Raw genomic sequence first — 17,817 nt, forward strand, 5'->3', positions numbered from 1 at the left:
TGTCATGTGCTGACTTACTTAATGTATAATGTGCTGAATTTGAAGTTCTTTAGTTGTAAGAACTTGGAACTCCTTCTTAGTTGTTACTCCTAATAGAAGCATTTCTAAGCATAGCTTCATTTTTTTGCTTAGGAAAGACACTTCTGTTCTTAATTTGTGGCCCAATATTTATTATTTAGAAATGTGAAAATATCACATGCTATAAATCTACTCTTTACACTCTTGTTTTTACTTTTTTAGAGATCTACGGTATTGAAACTGAAATTATGTTGATATAAATACAGCAGCTACCATTCAACATATGTAATAAAAAGAAATGAAAATGTCTGTTTTATGAATTTTAAGTTAATATTCGTAGTATCATTTTTTTTTCTTTTTTCACAGTTGTGTCTAAACAGATTTCACAATGAAAGGATGTTCTGCTGCCCTTGTGGTGTCAAGTGCTCTCTTGACCAGTGTTCTGTATTATCACTCTGATCTGCTGGCAGGTGAAAAGAGGAATAGTTTGATAAAGCCTAATTTTATCATCATTCTGGCAGATGATATTGGATGGGGAGATGTTCATCAAAACTGGCCAAGTACAGTTAAAACTCCAAACCTGGACAAAATGGCAGAAGATGGGATGAGGTATAAGAATCTCCTCAAATTTTTAAATAAATTCTTTGAATGATTTTTCATCAGGGCTTATCAATGAAGTTTGTGAAACAAAATGGTTTGTGGAGTATATACTGCAGATTTCAGATCAGGACTTGTTTGCCATTTCTTATTCATCATCATTGGTGAAAAGAGAATATTGCCTGTTGAGGTCATTTTTATTACCATGTATCAATTCAGTGATATACGGTAGGAACTAAAGTTTGTACCAACAGCACTGGGCACAAAAGACAGCCCTTGACAAGGTGGCAGTCATTCTGCTCTGTTCTTCTTTAAGTATGAGGCATACTCATTTATTATTTTACATACCGGTAATATATTTCTTAATATTTAGGGTTTCTGGACAGTGTCTTTGGCCTTGACCTAGTTCAGCTAGATTTCAACATTGTCTTTTCCAAGGGGCTGAGGTTGCCCAAATCTTAATTTTCTCCACTAATGTTAAACAATATTTTTCTCTTCTTCCTTAGTATTATGTTATCCAATCACGTTTTAATTGTAAGGACCATTGAACCTGAATGCTCAGGACTCCTTTTTGTGGTTATGTGATACAAGCTGTCGGTGGAATACACACATATTAACATGCTGAGTACCCTGTTCAGCAGTCGCATTCAAATCTGCTTAAACCACCAAAGTTCAAGGACTGTACTAAGACATAGTAAGTTAGAAATGCCAGATTGCATAGGAAGCTTGCACTAGTGAAAAGAATGCTCTACCCATAAATTATATTTTTTTATGTTGCTTGTAGTTTGCAATAATGTGAGAGCTAAAATGTTAATCTCACATTTTCGTGGAAAATAGAGATAAAAAACCTTCTGATAGAACAGGACCCTATGGTGACCAGCAATGGACAACAGAAAACAAAATTTAAAACCAAATCAAGAACAAAAAATCCCCCATTACTCTCACCACATAATCCACATATCAAGTCATCTAGTACTATTTTGATAATGTGAAAACATACCCATTATTTGGTACAATATGGGCAAATAAATACTTAGGGAAAATAAAAGTAGTCCACAAACAGGATGCCCCTTCACAAGGGTCAGGGTTTTGAATTGAAGAGCAGACTCTTGACCAGTGAATGCAGAGGGGGGAGGCGGCTCAGTCCACTGCTTTAGGTTTTTCAAAAAATAAGTTTTTCAGCTTCTGTTTTTTTCTCTTCCATAATAAAACATGTAGAGAAGAGCCAAGCAAAATGACACCTTTTATTGGCTAACTAAAAAGATTACAATATGCAAGCTTTCGAGGCAACTCAGGCCCCTTCTTTATCTTGCCTGAAAGCTTGCATATTGTAATCTTTTTAGTTAGCCAAAAAAAGGTGTCATTTTGCTTGGCTCTTCTCTACATTCATAATGGCTAACACGGTACAACACCCTAGTACTATAATAAAACATGGCTATATTGACATTCCCTTTTATTAAAGAAAAATGTTTTTATGTTAAGTAAAATGTGCTACAAATGGAATTATAATTTGGTATTTATGTTAATTATGTGTATTCTTCTATCTAATATTATATAGAGATGAAACTACATGGAAAGACCTTATTTCACACAATCTGGAAGACTGTTAAACATGAGTTTGATTGGATTTTTGTGTAATTCCAACCTCTGGGTATTGCATATAAATTGATTTATCTTGAAGTCAACTTATATTAATGATCATTTGCCTCATGTTCAGATTTTTAGATTTCCATGCTGCGGCATCCACCTGTTCCCCATCCAGAGCATCTTTGTTAACTGGAAGGTTGGGACTTAGAAATGGAGTAACAAGGAACTTTGCTGTAGGATCTATAGGCGGACTACCATTAAATGAAACAACCCTTGCTGAAGAACTCAAGAAAGAGGGTTATTACACAGCAATTATAGGTACATTTGGAAATGCTTTAGGTGAAAATATGTTATTAGTTTCTGTTTAAACTGACAGTATTTTGGTTAAATTCTCATTCTTGCCTGTTAAGGATATGCCAGGATGTATATTACTTTATGTCCATTTTTAAGTATACTTTTACTTCATTTTACAAGCCTCTGACCCTGTCCATATTCAAAAATGTAGTATAATTACAAAGCAAAATACAGCAACAAAAAAGTGCCATATTTTATGTGCATGGAAATATACTATTTACAATATAATATTGAAAGTGTATCTGTTTTTAAACTAGGTTGGTAAAGTAATTTAACATTAACAAATGTGTTTAAATTAGCAACTTATTAAGCTAAGAACAGATGGAAATACATACTAGAAAATTTTTAATTCTTTGTTCATGGATTCTGTCTTATTTTGATCAACTTAGATGTATATAAAACATAGACAGATACACAGTCTTCTTCTTTTTTCGGCTGTTTCTGTTAGAAGTTGCCACAGTGGATCAACTTTTTTTCATATACTCCTGTCCTCTACATCTTGGTCTGTCACACCCATCACCTGCATGTCCTCTCTCACCACATCCATAAACATTCTCTTACGCCTTCCTCTTTTTCTCTTCTCTGGCAGCTCTATCCTTATCATCCTTTTCCCAGTATACCCAGCATCTCTCCTCTGCACATGTCCAAACTAACACAATCTCACCTCTCTGACTTTGTCTCCAAACTGTCCAACCTGAGCTGACCCTCTAGTATATTCATTTCTAATCCTATCCATCCTCATCACACCCAATGCAAATCTTAGCATCTTTAACTCTGCAACCTCCAGCTCTGTCTCCTGTTATTTGGTCAGTACTACCATCTCCAACCCATATAACATAGCTGGTTTCACTACTGTCCTGTAGATCTTCCCACTCTTGCTGATACCCGTCTGTCACGAATTACTCCTGACATGCTTCTCCACCCATTCCACCCTGCCTGTACTTTCTTTTTCACCTCTCTTCCACAATCCCTGTTACTCTGTACTATTGATCCAAAGTATTTACTTTGTAAAATCATCCACCTTTTCCAACTCTACTCCCTAATGCTTACCATTTCATTGACCTCTCTCTCATTTACACACATGTATTCTGTCTTGTTCCTACTGACCTTCATTCCTCTCCTCTGTAGAGCATATAAGCACCTATCCAGGCTCTCCTCAACCTGCTCCCTACTCTCACTACAAATCACAATGTCATCAGCAAACATCATAGTCCACAGGGACTCCTGTCTAATCTCATCTGTCAACCAGTCCTTTACCATTGCAAATAAGAAAGGGCTCAGAGCCGATCTCTGATGTAATCCCACAACCATGTTGAATGCATCTGTCACGTCCCTCGTATATATCCTGTCCAACTCTCACATATTTCTTTGCCACTCCCGACTTCCTCATATAATACCACAACTCCTCTCAAGGCACCCTGTCATATGCTTTCTCCAGGTCCACAAAAACAGAATGCATCTCCTTCTGGCCTTCTCTATACTTCTCCATCAACACCTTCAGAGCAAAGATTGCATCTGTGGTGCTCTTTCCTATCATGAAACCATACTGCTGCTTACTTATCATCACCTTCCTTCTTAGCCTAGCTTCCACTACTCTTTCCAATAACTTCATGTTGTGACTGATCAATTTTATCCCCCTGTAGTTATTACAGCTCTGCCCATTCACCTTATTTGTTTAAAATTGGTACCAGTACACTTCTCCACTCCTCAGGCATCCTGTCACTTTCCATGATTCCATTAAATGATCTGGTTAAAAACTTCATCTCTCCTAAACAAAAACTCCATCTCTTCTAAACACCTTCCTGCTTCCACATGGTTCATCCTCTTCACAACTGTCCTCACTCCCTCCTTGCTAATCAGTTTCACTTCCTGATTCACTATCACTACATCACCCAACCTTATCTTTCTCTCCTTCATCAGCCTCTCAAAGTACTTTTTCATCTGCTAAACACACCCTCCTCGCTGGTGAGTATGTTTCCATCTTTATCGTTTATCACCCTAACCTGCTGCACATATTTCCCAGCTCAGTCCTTCTGTTTAGCCATTCAGTACAGGTCCTTTTCTCCATCCTTAGTGTCCAACCTCTCATACAACTCATCATACTCCTTTTCTTTAGTCTTCACCTTATTTTCTTGTACTCTTACCTACTTTCTGTATCTCTCTGACTATCCCACTTCTTCTTCGCCAACCTCTTCCTCTATGTACTCTACTGTACTTCCCCATTCCACCATTAGGTTTCCTTTTTCTCCTTCTTCTGTCCAGATGTCACGCCAAGCACCCTTCTTGCTATCACCCTTACCACTTCTGCTGTAGTTGCCCAGCTGTCTGGTAACTCTTCACTACCACCCAATGCATGTTTCACCTCCTCCCTGAACTCAACCTTGCATTCTTCCTTTTTCAACTTCCAACATTTGATCCTTGGCTCTGCCCTCACTCTTCTCCTCTTCTTGGTCTCCAACAACATTCTATAGAGCACCATCCTACGCTGCCTAGCTACACTTTCCCTACCATCACTTTGTAGTCTACAATCTCCTTCATATCCTGCATAAGATATAATCTACCTGTGTGCATCTTCCTCCACTCTTGTATGTCACCCTATGTTCCTCCCTCTTCTCAAAATACATATTCACCACAGCCATGTCCATCCTTTTTACAAAATCCACTACCATCCATCCTTCTTCATTCCTCTCCTTGATACCATACCTACCCATCACCTCCTTGTCTCCTCTGTTCCCTTCACCAACATGTCCATTGAAATCCGCTCCAATCACCACTCTGTCCCTTGGGTACACTGTCCATCACTTCATCCACCTCACTCCAGAAATCTTTTTTCTCATCCAATGCACACCCACCTTACAGGGCATATTCACTAACAACATTCATCATCACACCTTCAATTTCCAGCTTAATAAACATCACTCAGTCTGACACTCTTTTCACCTCCAAAACACTCTTGACATACTGTTCCTTCAGAATAACCCCTACCCCATTTCTCCTCCCATCCACACCATGATAGAACAATTTAAATACACCTCCAATCCACCTGGCCTTTCTCCCCTTCCATTTAGTTTCTTGCACGCACAATATATCAACCTTCCTTCTCTCCATCACTTCAGCTAACTCTCTTCCCTTACCAGTCATACTGCCAACATTCAAAGTTCCTATCCTCAATTCCACTCTCTTTACCTTCCTCCTCTCCTCTTTCTTTTGGACACGTCTCTCACCTCTTCTTCTCCTTCTTCGGCCAACAGTAGCCCAATATCCGGCAGCATCATGTTGGCTAACAGTACTGGTGGCAGCTGTTGTTAACCCCGGCCTCGACTGAGCTGGTATGTAGCCCTTCCCATTTATCCGGGCTTGGGACTGGCACGAAGAAACACACTGCTTTGTGCATCCCCTGTGGCTGGGTTGTAGATAGATGCACAGTGCCGTGCTATAAGTGTTCCACTGTTTTCTAACCTACTTATCCAATTGAGGGTGCATCCTAGCAGCATTGGGTGCCAATTGCTAAGCAACACTAGATAATGCTTTACTTGTTGTATTACAAAAGAACACAAAGATCCCACTTTCAATAAGAATACATATTCTTTTTCATATTTGTAAGAACCAATCTTAGAAAGTTAATGCTTTAAGTTAAACTCATGTGTTTGCTTAATTTGAATAGAATAGCTTTAAATTATGGTATAGCCTTTTACCCCTTGTAGTTAATGTGAAATTGAACCTTCTTGGCTATACCTGTAATATAGAGTGATACATAAGCCAGTCTTGAATTTCTGTAGTCTCATTGCTAGCTAGCATGGACTAATAGACCCATTTGCAGTTTGTAAATGGGATGACATGCAGTTTTCTGAACTGTATGACCAAACTTTGAGAAATGAAACAAGATAAAAGCCTTAAACATAGCTTTCTTTAAACAAGGACTTTTCTTTACTTTGCAATACCAACTTTTTCTCTATTTTGTGTGCACTGTTTTGCTTTGAACTTTTACTAAAATTTCTAAAAACGAAGATGTTTGTTCTCTGGAATTATTTTAACACATGTCACACTATTGCCAAAATCCCACGAAACAAACTAAAGCTGTAGAACTTGGGTAACTTTGGATTAACGCAGATGCAATATTGCTTTAATTAAACATCCTAGAAAAAAGTTTATTTTAAATGTTTTGCTTTATTAAGTCACACAAAAAAGGTTTCCTTTGCCCAGATTTATTTAAAAGCATAACAGTTTATGTTAGTTGCACAGATGTGCATGCATGGATTTGCAGTGCCTTAACACAACTTTGAAAAATATTATTATACTTGGTTTCTAGAGAATCACTTCTACAGCCTCAAAAACAGGCAGTTGTTTTAATTTATTTTAAACACACATATATTCATATATCGTATGCTGTATATATGTATCTGTGTGTGTGTGTGTGTATATATATATATATATACAGTAAAGCCCAGAAGCACGTGCAGCTGCCCTATCCCTGACAAAGGCAAGCAGGACACTAATTGCCACACAGCACACAGTTTATTTATATTTGCACTCCACAACACAAGGTAAAACACAGTCCCTTCTTTCTCCAGCCAGTCCTTCTGCCTCCATTCCTCCTTCACAAGCTGTATCCAATTTAGGCCATTGGATGCTGGTGACTGGCCTCTTTTTATAGAGCACCCAGAAGGACTCCAAATGCCCAACAAGTTTCATCCGGGTGTGGCAGAAGTGCTGCCAAATAGGGCCCTGCAAACTTCCATGTGCCCCCTTGTGTGTGGCCATGCTGGAAACCAAAGGGCTGTCCTCTGTTGCTCCAGTGGGAAAAACTGTCCTGGAAGTATTGTCTCCCCCTGTCCTTCCATAATCAGGGTGTCCACCACTATATATACTTTTCTGTATGCAATTTATGCTGTTTTTTTTTTTTTCTCCAGGTGTTATTTTTAGTTTACTGGATCTCCATACTCTTGAACATGCTTCATACAATAGCACATAAGTAAAATACTTCTGCTTTGTATCAGTTACTGGTTGTCTTACTGGCTGACCTTGGCATTTGTTCATGGTTAGCTTATTGCAAAAAAAACATTTTAGAGTAAACTTTATACCTTTGAATTCGAACAAGTATTTAGTAGGAATAATGGGAATATACTGTAATTTCCCCCGTAGCCGATTCTGTAAAAGTGGTAGCTTCAGTTAGATTTGAAGGTAACGTTTTAATCTGTAATCCTGTACAGTTACAAGTTTTAGAGGGTTTAGGTCAAAAGCAATATACACTGAATTGTGGCTTTCTTTTACTTATTACAAACTAGGGGGCTTTGCCCCCTGCTCGCTTTGCTTGCCAACCCCTGTGTTTGGTTTTCCGGAAACACACATTTAATATATTTTTTTCTTTGAATTGTTGCTGTTTCATTAGTTTCACTTTTATTTCAGAACTTCTGTAAAAACAATATTTGGAATGTTTGGAGTCCCAATATGCTGAAACTTTTAAATGAGATCAGTGAGACGTGTTTAATGACTTTGTACTAAAATTCAGGATTGGTTTCTCAGTTTGGAATTTTAGCACAGACAAAATGATCTACATCATCAGCAGTTAATCATTTTTTTGCAAATTAACCAATAAATGCATGTGAGGTAAACCATGTTTTTGAAATTTTCTGACTTAAACTTCAAAGCCTTACAATATTTACATACTTCTGACATATCACCTATGTCCATATATTCGATCTCTATTCTCCTTTTCATTATTTCTCAGAGTAATAATTTCTTTCTTTGCGCTAATCCGATGTTTGCTTTTTTTGTTTTGACACTGTCGTTTTTTTCTGCTTTCATATTCTGTATCTTGCTCCATATGTGTTTCCCACCTACGTTTTTTTTTGAGTCTTTTAATTCCAGTTTTCATTATCTCTAACCTGCTCTTCATGTGTTTGGTCCCCTTGTTTTTTAAACTCTTTATGACGTTTTACTTTGTTTTCTACTCTTTGCTTTTATTTCTGACCTTGCTTTGTCCTGCTTTTTTTTTCTTTTTTTTTTATTTCTTTTTTATTAATTTTATTACATTCCATACAAAGCAATCAAGTTTTTACAAAGAGAAAAACGAAGTTAAGAATAGATCGATCCCCACCCTGAGAGAGAGAGCAAGCCAAACGGCATTAAATTTAAGGCTTGTAAACATACCTAAATTAATAAATTCTCTCTGCTTTATGAACTTATTTTAAAATATTACTGATTAGATCCTGCCATGTTTTGAAAAAAGTCTGTACGGATCCTCTAACTGAGTATTTGATTTTTCCAATTTCAAATAATATAACACATCAGTTTCCCACTGACTTAAAGAGGAGAGTTTGGGTTCTTCCAGTTTATCAGAATAAGTCTGCGTGCCAAAGTTTAGTGAATGCAATCACAATTTGTTTGTCTTTCTCCGCTTTAAACCCCTCTGGAAGAACCCCAAACACAGCTGTTAATGGGTTAGGAGGGATTGTGAGTCCAAGGCTGTCTGAAGGTAATTAAAAATTTTGTCCAGAATAATGTTAATTTGGTGCAGGACCAGAACATGTGACCCAGTGAGGCTGGGACTTGGTTGCAACGTTCGCAGGTTGGATCATGCCCTGGAAACATTTTGAGAGTTTTAGTCGAGACAGATGTGCTCGATATATAATTTTAAGTTGTATAATTGTATGCTTTGCGCATATGGATCTCGAGTGAATTCTCTGCATTGCTACTTTCCACTCCTTTTCTGATATATTAATTGAGAGATCTTTTCCCAGTGTCCTCTTGGATCTTTGAAAGGAGGGATTGTAAAATGATTTTATATATTGTAGAGATGGAGTCTAAGTCCTTGAGATTGAGCAATATTTTTCCAGCATGGATGAGGGTGCAAGATGAGGAAAATCTGGAAGGTTCTGTTTAACAAAGTTCCTGATTTGAAGATAGTGAAAGAAATGTGTAGCTGGAATGTTAAATTTGGAATGTAATTGTTCATAGGATGCAAAGACGTTGTCTATATAAAGATCTCTAAGCAAGTTAATTCCAAATTTTTCCAGATATTAAAACTGCATATGTTTGTGAAGGTTGAAAGAGGTGGTTCTCTTGCAGGGTGCCACAGATAGAAGCTTCTCCGTCTTAAAATGCTTTCTACATTGGTTCCAGATTCTAAGTGAGTGGAGCACAATTGGGTTATTAGTGTATTGCCGATAACGTGTGTTTATTGGAGCACAGAGCAAGGAATACAAAGAAGTACTGCAGGATTTTACTTCTATTGTGGTCCAAGCCTGTGTATGTTCTTCTATTTGTGTCCAGGTTCTTATCGCCTGTATATTTGCTGCCCAGTAATAAAACTGGAAGTTAGGTAGAGCCATGCCGCCTTCTGCCTTTTGTCTTTGTAGGGTCGCTCTTTTGATGCGTGGATGTTTTGAATTCCAAATAAATGAGGTTATTGTTGAATCTAATTGCTTAAAGAATGATTTATTAATGTATATTGGGATGTTTTGAAATAAAAAGGAGCTTAGGAAGAATATTCATCTTAACAGTGTTAATTCTTCCAGCTAGTGTGAGATGAAGGGTTGACCATCTATGCAAGTCTTGTTTAATTTTTTCCATGCAGACGCAAAATTTTGTTGATAAAGAGCTTTATGTTTACTTGTGATGTTTACCCTAGGTATTTAAACTGTTCTGCAATGATAAAAGGTAGGGTGTCTAATCTAATATTATATGCTTGAGAATTCACTGGAAAGAGTACACTTTTATTCAGATTAATTCTGAGACCAGAGATCTTTTGAAATTCTGTGAGTGCTGCTAAGACTGCAGGCACAGAATTTTCTGGGTCCGATATATACAGTACCATGTCATCTGCATATAATGAGATTTTCTGTTCCAGTCCTTCTCTGCTAATCCCCTTTATCTGATCAGTATTTCGACAATGTATTGCCAGTGGTTCAATGGCAATGCAAACAGCAGCGGTGACAAGGGCATCCTTGTCTAGTGCCACGTTCTAGTTTAAAGTAGTCTGAGCAAATGTTGTTGATGCAAACTGAAGCTTCTGGGTTAGTATACAGTAATTTAATCCATGCACAAATGTTGGGCCAAACCCAAACTTCTCCAATGTAGTAAAAGGTATTTCCATTCAATCATGTCAATGCTTTTCTGCATCCAATGATAATAATATTTCTGGGGTGTTTGATTTAGTTGGTGAGTATATTACATTAAACAGGCGTCGAAGATTTGAAGATAAGTGTCGGCCCCTAATAAATCCAGTTTGGTCTTGTGATATTACGAGGGAGCACTTTCTCCATCCTTCTAGCTATGATTTTAGAGAGTATTTTAACGTCGTTATTCAGAAGTGAAATTGGTCTGTATGATGCACATTGTAATAAGTCCTTATTTTGTTTTGGAAAGACAGTGATTAGTGCTTGGCGAAAGGTTTGTGGAAGAGATTGGTTATCTCTGGCTTCTGTAAATGTTGCTAATAGGAGGGAGCTAGCTGAGCGGAGAATTTCTTGTAAAACTCTGCAGGGTAGCCATCAGGGCCTGCTGCTTTCCACCTTGGAGTGACTTTATAGCATCTAGTAATTCTGATAATGCCAGAGGTTTATCAAGTTCCTCCACACTAAAAGCGTCTATTTGTGGTATCTGTAATGTATCCAGAAATGCATTAGATTGTGTATTGTCTTCTTTAAACTCAGTAGTATATAGGGATTTATAGTAGTCTCTGAAAGTGTGCATTATATTTTTGTGTTCGATGATTTTATCTCCGTTAGTGTTAGTGATTACGAGATTGCGTTGCACTTCTTGCTTGTGAATTTGTTGAGCTAAAAGCTTATTAGCTTTCTCTCCATGTTCATAATAATGATGTCTGGATTTGTAAATTAGTTGTTCAGTTTCTTTAGTTGTCAAGAGGTTTAATTCTGAATGTAGAGCCTGCCTCCTCCTATGTAGAGTCTCGCTTGGTAGTCTGGCATGTTCTTCATCTATTTTAGTAATTTCGCTTTTTATCTCTGCTACTTTCTTGGCTCGGATTTATTTCTGTGGGAAAGATATGAGATAATCTGTCCTCTTAAGAAGGCCATAAGAGTTTCCCAAAGTATTCCTGCAGAGATCTCGGGGGATGTATTTGTCTCTAGAAAGAATTTGATTTGTTTGGATATAAATTCAGTACAATTCTCGTCAGCTAATAGAAGCGGTTGAGGCCATCTGCGGGTGAGTGTATGGGGCTTAGTAATTTTAGCTCCAAGATCATAGGTGCATGGTCAGAAATAACAATAGCATCGTATTTGCAAGATTTAATCTTAGGCAAGAAGTTATTGTCTATAAAGAAGTAATCGATCCTTGAGTAACAATGATGTACTGGTGAGTAGAAAGAATATGTTCTTGAATTTGGGTTTAAAAACCTCCAGGGATCTCATAAGTTGTGATCAGTTATAAACTTTGTAATTATCTTTGCAGTATTAGATGCCATTCCCCTGTGGAGGAAGTCCTATCTAAAAGTGGATTTAGAACACAATTAAAGTCCCCAGCCATTATAACTTTGAGTGTTCAGATTGGGAATGGATGCAAATAAATTTTGTATAAATTCCTTATCATCAACATTAAGTGCATAAACATTTATTATTTACTTTCTTTCTCTTTAATTCGTGATTCAGGCCTTTAACATTCCAGCTTACGAAGTTAACTGTCCCTTCATGGAGACACTGATTCTGAGTTTTTGATGTCATTTTATAGTCTTATTATAATTATAAAGATTGAGAGGATAGATTAGGTATAGATCAGGCCTGCTCTCTTTCTCTCCCCCCCTTAACCCCCACCCTCCCTTTTTGCCTCCCCAAGTGAGGCTAAAACCCACTTCACACAGTCCCAGTCCTCTGAAATACCCAGAGACAGAGTACGTCCTAAGCAAAACAAGCCCCAATGAAGCGGCGCTTTAGGGTTAAAAGATAAAGATATCTCTAAAAGAAAAAAAAGGAGTTTTGCACTTAAAATATATATATAGTCTTCAGCAATTTAGTGCATTAAGATGATACACCCAGATAATAAACCCGGGGGATGGTGTTAGAAATGTTTCCAGAAAAAGCATAGCAAGTCTTAATGCAGTAATAGCAATAACAGTAAACCAAGGGTATGATATTGAACAGTCTCATTTAGGGTAGAGATGAAATAATTAGAAAAGAAAAAGAGGGAAAAAAAAGGAGGAAAAAGAATAATTAAGCACAATAAAACATAAACAGATAGCGCCCTAGTAATACTAAGTAATAATGAGAATATATTAGAATATATGCTGATAAAAAAAAATGTATTTTAAAACGAATAGATCAGACAAAAGATTATTAATCTTTGCTTTATCATTAACCGCCATGACTCACTATTATGTATCAGAATATTCCCGGGACCAGCTTTCTTAATTCCTTTTCTGCTTCTTCCTTGCTAGCGAAGACATAGAATTGACCCTGCCATTCCACTTTCAGTTTTGCCGGATACAGGAAGCTGTATTTGACACTGGCTTGCCGTAGCCGCTGTTTAATATTATAGAAGGCTGCGCGTTTAGTAGCTGTTGCTGGACAGAAGTCAGAGAAGATACGAATGTGGTTATTTTCATATATAATATCTTCCTTTTTTCTGAGGAGTGCCATCACCTCTAGCTTAAATGGTAATCGTTCAAAACGAACTATAAAAAGATCTTGGTCGGGGTCTGACGGTGTTTGATCCGCATACGCGGTAAGCCGCTGCTATCTCAGATTCTGCTTTAAAGTTGTCCCCGATTATTTTAGAAAAAAGTTCAGCTGCGAATTCCACAGGGTTTGAACTTTCTCGATTCTCCGGCAGACCTTCAATTCTGACATTATACCTTCTACTCCCATCTTCTAAAGCAGCCAGTCTGTCTCCAAGTTTGTCTCCGAGTTTTTTGCATTCGGAACTGACATTTACTGCTCTTTCCTCGGCACTTGCAGCTATATGTTCGGCCATTTCAATCCGATTCGTGAATGTCTCCTTGAAATCCTCCAATTGATCAGTAAGTGTGCTCAGTTTAACCAAGTTTTCCTGAATGCGTTCTTCAATTTTACCCAGCACCTGTCGAAGCTCAAGTTGCACCTCTTGACGCAGCCTTTCATTTGCCTGTTGGAATTCCTGTCAAAGTCTTTAATTTGCCTGTTGGAATTCCTGTCACAGCCATTCATTGGCCTGTTTCATCTCCTGTTTCAATTTCTGTTTCAGTCTCTCATGTGCCTTTGCTGTTGCTTTCTCATTAGCCTTCTCGCTTTTCTTTATATCTTGCGTGAGCTGTGCGAGCAACACCTTCAGTTCAGATAGTTCAATTGTGCTTTCTTGTACTGTAGATGAAGCAGCAGACTTTGCTGTAGCCGGTGTCCCCGCTGCTCCAGGCTCGCGTAACTGAAGCCGCAGACTTCAAAGCCCTTTCCAGTTTCAGGTGATCTTCTCCAATCGGCGAGCTATCCAGATCTGCACTCACGATCGCAACTTCGCTCCCCTTTTCGCTCTCAGCCGGCGACGATGTAGCGGACCGTGGTCCTGAGATGTCTGTGCTTTCGCCCATCTGATCCAGGTCTGTCTCTGAAAGGCCGTATCTTGAACTGGGGCTTGCTGATCGCAGCTTGGATGTAGCTTTTGTTTTCGATTCTTTCGTACCCCCCTTTTGGCCATGTTTATATGTGCTTACATATACTGTAGCAGTCCCTCTCGGGTTGAATAAATACAGGATATCTCAGGATAATAAGCAAATAATATGAAAAATAACACCGCTGCTAGCGGAGCTCCACTTCAGACGTCCATCTCTCGCATCGGAGAACATGATCCTGCTTTTTTTTCAATGACACCTGGTCCGTGGTGATTATTTTCCCTTTTTCGAGTAATAATTTCCGTTTGTTTGCGCTACTGCGATCTTTACTATCTTTTTTATACTTTCTAATTTTTCTACTTTCATATTCTTTATCTTTCTCCACATGTGTATTGTGCTAACTTTTTTTTTTGAGCCTTTCGAATTCCACTGCTTTCATAATCTCTGACCTGCTTTGCATGTGTATAGCGCCAACGTTTGTGAACGTCTTTATGAAGTTCTACTTTGTCTTTTACTCTGTCTTTTAATTCTGAGCCCGATTGGACATGCTTTTTTTCAATTCCACTTGTTCCAGGCTGACAATTACTTTCCTTATTTTCTGAATTTGCACCTAGATTATTATTTTTCTTTTTTGCTCTTTTTTCTCTCCAACGCTTTTGAGTCTTTTTTCTCCACGCTGCTTTCTTCTTTGCTTAGTCGTCAACGTTTCATTTATAACGTATTGTCCTTATACGCTTTGTATGTGCTGAGAGCCCTGGATCTGTGTTTGCTTAAAGCCTTTACACGACTGATTGTTTGCTGCCCATGGTCTTATTTGATATTGGTTGTAAGGAGGGCGTGTCTTGCAAGAATCTCATGTTCTACATCATCACGAGATGGCCCTGGGTCAATCTCTTGGCACAAAGTCTCATGCTTAAGGTCCCCGCAAGACGCTCCATGGCCATTCTCTTTCATCTTGCGGGTCTTTTAAGTGTCTTCCGTGATCTTAACGTGAAGATCACGTCTCGTCTCCTGTCTTTCTCTCCCAGGATATTTTTTTTTATAATAGCGAGATAGCTTTGACATTTCACAGGCTGCACATTTTCATGGCCTGCATGTTTTAAGTGAGTGCTTAACTGAGTGTTTTAAGCACTATATAGATATGTAGAAGTGATAAGAAACAATATTTTGAACTATATACAGTGTCCAGCACCTCTATGTTCTGTCTGTGCGAGACCCCTTTAGTGAGCTGTTCAAGCGTTTTAAGCTGACCAAAGCACACAGTCTATCCCAGCTTGTGTTGTATATACAGCTTGAAGTGGGCTCATATGCTGTACCAGCAGGTCATTGTTTGTGCTTTGCAAACCGGAGTGTAGTGACACATAATGCTCTTATTTCCAATGGTACACCTTAGTCCTATGCAGCTTTGTATGTATTTTGCCATAAGGCGGCCCTCCCACACTCTAAGCTTATGCATATAAGAGTGCTCAACAAACTTGTCTGGCTTGATTTTGTATGTGTTTACAGCTGCATCATGTGAGTTAAGAAGAAGCTGATGGAATAAGGAGTACTGCTTGTACCCAAGGATGCCACTTATTAACCACATCTTCTTTGAGCTTCGAATAGCTTTCTTTTATCCACTTCACATGTCATTTTCCATGCTGGTCACTTCATATTTCTTTTTCTTGTGCAGGGCAGCTTCCCTTCCTTATTTGCTGCCAGACCCATTTCTCTATGCGTTAAAAGCTGAGGTGAAAAAAGGACACACTGTCTAAGAATACCCCACTTCCTGCAGCCTTTTACCAACAAATATCAAGTGTGACAGATAGGGGGCGCTGTTGTCTCCTTTTGAACCCTCAGATCAGATGCCAGACACCAGATAAAAGTCCAAATTATTTTATTTGTACAATAATAAAGTGTACAAAGCACCTTCACCTCCACTATACTTTCAATACTCGCAATAATACACAATTCACTATAATTAATCCTCCACACCTCCCAGCAGCTCAGTCACTCTTCCTCCCAACTCGGCTCAACGCTGGGATCTCCCACAGTCCTTTCTATAGTTCTTGACCCAGAAGTGTTTCTCTTGTCACTGTCCATGTGACTGGCCACACTTCTGGGTCGGATGAAAACTCCTTTTTACTTCAACCCGGGCTGTAGGGAAAATAGTCCTTGATCCTCCCTGCAGCGTCCTCTGGCGGCCCCCATGGTATCCAGCAGGGCTTTGAATAAACACTCCATTGTCCATGATTTCCTGCTGGCATTCGGGGCACCTCCATGCTGCAGGGAGGACTCCATCTAGCGGCCTGGGAGTATTGGCAGGGATGAATGGCTGGCCATATACCACACAAGAAATAAAAAGCACATGTTGACTAATTTTCTTTTTTTCTACAATGTCACCAAATTTCAATCAAAATCAGTCAAAGTATTTTGAGATTTTTGGGGTATTTAGTTTTTCTGTTTTGGGGGTTGGTGGTTACCCCTGAATACTTATATATATATCAAAATGTCCTGTCTTAGTGGATGCCTACTGGCTTAGACGTACCATCCTGCCAAATATATATATATATGCACATATATATACAGTATATACAGTATATAATGTGAATGTTTGTTCCCATACAGGAAAGTGGCATCTTGGACACCATGACCAATATCATCCAGGAAATCGAGGTACTGTTTATTCTGGTATTCCTCTAAATAATAATAGTAATAGTAGCATTGCCATATATACAGAATACAGTAACATTTTTACTTGCCTATTTGATTTCTTTTAATTCATAACAAGATGCAGTATTTTAAAATGTTTCCCCTTCCACAGGATTTGATTATTATTATGGTATTCCATATAGTAATGACATGGGCTGTACAGACAACCCAGGATATGACATTCCTGAAATCCCACCATGTCCCAAAGATTCAGAGACACAATGGTATGTTATCTTACAGAATACTAAATGGCTGTAGAGGCTGTTAATTATTCTTTTTTTTTTTTGCATCAAAGTTTGAATGTTTATTTAGGTACAGTGGAAGGGTGGGACAATGTGAATGCTGAATAAATAATGCATATATTAATGTCAGCTAAGTTTACCAATTTATTGTTTATCTTTGTGGTTACTTAATGTTGCACAGACAAACACAAAATGTAATTATTGTCTTTTTAAAAAAGTATAGAAGTAAATCAGTCATTCATTTTCTATCCCTCTTAACCACAGGAGCCTATTACAACTAACGTAGGACACAAGGCAGGAAAAAACGCTGGACAGGGAACCAGTCATTCACAGGGCGCACATCCACAAACACACACACACCACCCCAACCATACACTATGGCCAATCAGACTTTGCAAAATTAATTTTAGATAACATTTTATTGTAAAACAGTGGATGTATGGTGTTTTTTTAATTTCAGAGGTGAGCACTTTACATGTTTTGTTACATTTTCCTTCATCTAAAGACTTAAAGTTGCTGATTACAGAAGGAAGGAGCATAACGTTAAGGGCCTGATCTTATTTGGCTTCTCGATGAGATATTACAAAGGCAAAATTTACTGGTTATTGTAGCATCATAATCTGATAAAGCTTATCTAAAGGAAAAATGTGAATTTTCAGATGTACATAGAAGAAATGCAAATGCTCACTGTGTTATGAACAAAACTGCAGATTCTAATAATAGTAGCTAAAGTTGCTGGATTAAATCTCCAGCACAAACACTATGTAGAGTTTGCACATTTTGCCTGTG

General features: G+C 38.2%; 1 protein-coding gene across 4 annotated transcripts in view; it reads left to right on the forward strand.

The window, feature by feature from the left end:
• arsg (arylsulfatase G) overlaps window positions 1-17,817 on the forward strand; it is a 211,358-nt gene that overhangs the window by 45,631 nt on the left and 147,910 nt on the right. For all 4 annotated transcript variants that reach the window (XM_039739870.1, XM_039739873.1, XM_039739872.1 and 1 more), the window contains exons 2-5: window positions 385-627; window positions 2,333-2,520; window positions 16,703-16,750; window positions 16,899-17,010. In XM_039739870.1, the coding sequence (XP_039595804.1) occupies window positions 407-627; window positions 2,333-2,520; window positions 16,703-16,750; window positions 16,899-17,010 (569 nt within the window). In that variant the 5' untranslated portion in view covers window positions 385-406. The remainder of the gene's footprint in view (window positions 1-384; window positions 628-2,332; window positions 2,521-16,702; window positions 16,751-16,898; window positions 17,011-17,817) is intronic.

The sequence above is a fragment of the Polypterus senegalus genome, chromosome 17 (genome assembly GCF_016835505.1).
Source record: "Polypterus senegalus isolate Bchr_013 chromosome 17, ASM1683550v1, whole genome shotgun sequence".
NCBI lineage: Eukaryota > Metazoa > Chordata > Cladistia > Polypteriformes > Polypteridae > Polypterus > Polypterus senegalus.